Below are 4,118 nucleotides of genomic sequence, written 5' to 3'. Positions count from 1 at the left end.
ACGGTAATGTTATTTTTTTAATAATTTGAATATTAATAAAAGAAAAATTGCTAGCAAGCCCTAGTACATGGACAGTACCTAAACCATGTTGAAAGCTACTTGCAATGTCACGCGCGGTCAGCGAAGCAATGATGATTAAGCTTCAAAGAATTTTTTTTTTGTCAAAAAATATATAACATGTTATATCATTTTTTTATATATATATCCATGACTGTTTTACTGATATATTTTTTTAATTTTTTTTAATATCATCTTTCATCATTTAATTTTATTTATTTAGTTATAGTTTTATTTATTTTTCTTATTATTTTTCTAATTAAATTTTATTTTTAATTTCACCACTAAATATTTAACTCCAAATTTTTATATATTAAATTTAATCCACTTTTTTATAGCTATTTTTTATAATTTATAATTTTACTCCATTAATTTACCTTGAACTTATGTTATCCCAATCCTATCTAGATAGGAAAGAACACAAGTACATTTCAAAGTAATTTGGCTTCGAATTAAGACACCACACTATTTCCTGGCATCTTCCTCATTTACAAAATCATCTGCTACATCAATTCAACAACACAAGCTGAACAAAACCCTTCGCGCTCGTTAACCTAACTAACTCATCATATTTCAGCCTCCTTAATTTCTTTCAGGAGATGGTAACTTCAACTGTCTTAGGTTTGGGTGGCGGAGGATGCTTCCCGACAACCACGGTTAAAACCCCATTTTCGCATTTAGCAGTGATGGCAGACACATTGGCATTTTCAGGCAACCGGAACTTCCTAATCAGCTTCTGAGGTGCCTTCCTTTCAAGCCTGATGTACTTGCAGCCTTCCTCATCACCATCTTCGCGTTTCCTCTTCCCTCCGCTTTTGATCACCAGAGTATTCTCATCTTCAACAGTAACCTGTAATCAATAAAATTGATCAGCAAGCAAAATTTCAATTTAAAAACAAGGCAAATCAGAATATTGATCAAACGTGCCTGGATATCAGACTTGGACAAGCCAGGGACATCCATGTAGAAAACATAATCTTTGGGAGCATCCAAAATGTCGACGGGAATACTATTGCTCCTGATTTCATTGGTCGTATGATCACTCGACCGCGGATGAAACATCAACTTCTCAAAGTTTTCAGGGAAGCTAAACAAATGGTTCACTGCATCAAACACATCTGAATCTACTACTCGGTTCATCTTCCCAATAAATTCTTCTTGCTTTGTAGTAAGCTAGTTTGTTTGCTGGGAAAGTTGGGCAATAAAAAGAGAGAATGACTGACGGCGGCTTACAAGATGGCTTGACTTGACTGTTTGGTTGCTGAGAAAATAGGGGGATAAACATCATATTTAAAAGGAGAGTGGAAAGTTCGAGACCGAAAAGCGAAGAGTCTGGAAAAATCCCAAGTGGTTTCGAAAGATCATTGGTTCCCACGTGGACCTTCAGGGATAATGTGGAATCTTCTTATCCAAGAATAGCATTGACCTGGCAGAATTTGAGGGAGCCACGACTGTATGTCATAGCAACGTATTGTTGTGTGATCATCATTATATTTGGTTAAATTTATTATTTCAAAGTTCTTACAAATTATTTCTCAGAATTCCTTTATGTGTATAATGAACTACATGATTTTTTAATATTTTTTAGATAAATTATATATAATTAAATGTTTTTAAAACATATTAACAAAAAGCTAATTGGAAAAACATTTTTATAGTAGCTTGTAAGTAAAATTATTGTTTACTATAACAATAATTTTATGCTTTTGATTCTCCCTTCAAAAAATTAACATTGGAAATTAGTTTTTCTATAAGACTTATTAGTTATTATCAAATTAATTGGAGGCAAAGAATTTTTTTCCTTTTTTTTTCTTACTTGCAAGTTGAAAAGACTGAAACACTCTTGAAAAAAGAAAAAAGAAAAATAAAACTAGAGTCATAAGGTATTTTTGTATTTTCACGATAATTTTTACATAATTATCATATTAGATGAGGGACACTTTGATATTTTACTAGGTGTAGAAAATAATAATAATAAAAAATAGTGAAATAACCAAAATGTTATTGAAAGTCAAAAAATATAAACTAGCATCAAGAAGATTTTTCATCTTTTCGTCAAGTTTGTTTTTGTTATTACGCTGTAAGATGAGGGACAATTGGGTCTTTAGACAAAGAAAGTAATAAAAAAAAATATTGGTGACACGTGTGAGAGACGTTCGTTCTTTTCATATGGCATCTAAAAATACAATTCCATTGTATTGTTAGAAGTGCATCCATGTTCTCTACCTATTGGCGCAACGCGTGTCACCAATGGTGGTCTAGTTTGTCACTGAATGACCTTTTTTTCCCTATTTTGTTTTCTCTTCTCCCCTAAAAATTACAACTTGGCCCTTTTAGTTGTTGGTATTTCAACTTCAATCTTTATTCTTTTTATTTCTAATCTTTAGTTTTGACTATTTTGTAGAAGTTTTATTTGTTTTTAATTTTATCATTCAATCTCAATTTATCAAATATTATATTCTTCAATTTGGTCCTCATTCTTTTGATTTCTATTGTTTTTCCTTTGCCTTTTTATGATTTTTTTTTTTAATTTCATCAATCAATTCAAATTGAAGGTATTGTTTTCCCACTTTGGTCCTCATTGTTTTGATTTCTAATTTTTTATCTTTGCTCTTTTGTAAAAGTTATTATTCTTTTCAATTTCACCCTTCGATCAAAACATTGTTTTTAGTTTTTACACTAATTTTGATCCCTATTCTTTTTATTTTTCTTGGTCCTTTTGCTAAATTAATTTTTCTTTTCAATTGCAACCTTTGATCAAATATAAAATTTACTTTGTTTTTCAATTTTAATTCTCATTATCAAGGTTACAAGTTTGTTGTGTTAACTTGGGTTGACTATGACCGATTTTTCTGTCTCTTTTACCTCATTTTGTTCTTTCGTGTTTAATGGAATGAAAATTAAGATACATTGTTTGTTCCATTTTGAAAAAAATATTCCCCCAAGTTATTCTAATCACTTTTCTTTTTAAATTAGATCCATTTACCGTCATTTTTTTAAATCTAATTACAATAAAATCAACTTATTCGAGTAAGTCGAGTTTATGACCCAATTCACACATTTTTCTTTCTTTTTTTAAACATGCTTATGACAAGTAAATATTATTTTTTTACGCAAAAAAAAAAAAATGGTTTGGTCTCGTCGTGAAACTTGAGTATCAAGGCTAGTACTATACTATACTATATTGGAAGCAAAACAATACATAGTGAAACGAGTAAAATACCATTAGAAGCAAAAAAATTTAAGCTAGTTGATTAGTACTTAAAATTGTATTTTTATAAAGGTTTTATATCATCATTTTGCACTTGAAGTATCAATAACTCCTTAACTAAAGCATGTTTTATAATAACATATCTAATAATATAAGATACCTTTAATTTATGGTAAATATTCATCTTAAATGCAGGCCTATCACATAAATGAAAGGATTGATTGATGAGTTTAAGTATTGAAATTGAAAGGACAAAGAGATGACCAAACTTAGAAAAGAGATATTGGTTTAGTCCGAACTAGAACACTGTTCGGTAATTGAATCATATATGGAGCTGTAGATCTTGGATTTAGGTCTGCTTTATATGGATGGAAAGCTAAGATATAGGCCTAAAACTTTCATGTGGAGTCCAAGATTTAAAAATATCGTTTTCAAGTCCAAATTATAGCAACAACGAAGAAGTCTAAATCTCTCTTGCTGCAGCCCAAACACTGTTTAGTGTTCAGCCCATATCTCGAGTTGTAAAAGTTCAAATGACCTCATTTGTTTTTCCTAGAAAGCTGAGACAATTTCCTAGAACTTTCATAAGTAAAGTTGGCTCAAATTTGAACGTTATCAATGACGTTTTGTTTAGACAAGAAGATAAGGATTATCACCAAGTCAAGATGTGGTCACCCACTCAAAAATTAGTCATCAAATCAATAGTTTCAAATTTTTGCCTATAAAAGAAGGCATTTACTATGCATTTAGGCATCTTGGTTGTTCAGATCAAGATCATGCTCTTTATTTCTCTCTTTATAATTTTGAAATGCTTATGTTTTGCTTTCATTAATATCTTGTTTATGCTTTT

At 30.3% G+C, this 4,118-nt stretch overlaps 1 protein-coding gene across 1 annotated transcript; it reads right to left on the bottom strand.

Moving 5' to 3' along the window:
- Positions 1-441: 441 nt before the first annotated feature.
- LOC118038008 (17.4 kDa class III heat shock protein) lies at positions 442-1,392 on the bottom strand. The gene is made up of 2 exons (XM_035044236.2): positions 985-1,392; positions 442-907 (listed from the first exon to the last, which is right to left on the bottom strand). Exons 1-2 carry the CDS (start codon positions 1,195-1,197, stop codon positions 650-652), a joined length of 471 nt encoding a protein of 156 aa, XP_034900127.1. The 5' UTR covers positions 1,198-1,392; the 3' UTR covers positions 442-649.
- Between the last annotated feature and the right edge of the window lie 2,726 nt (positions 1,393-4,118).

This window comes from Populus alba, chromosome 3 (assembly GCF_005239225.2).
Source record: "Populus alba chromosome 3, ASM523922v2, whole genome shotgun sequence".
Taxonomy (NCBI): domain Eukaryota; kingdom Viridiplantae; phylum Streptophyta; class Magnoliopsida; order Malpighiales; family Salicaceae; genus Populus; species Populus alba.
Note: the sequence above shows the minus strand (reverse complement) of the source record. Positions and strands in the feature narration are given on the sequence as shown.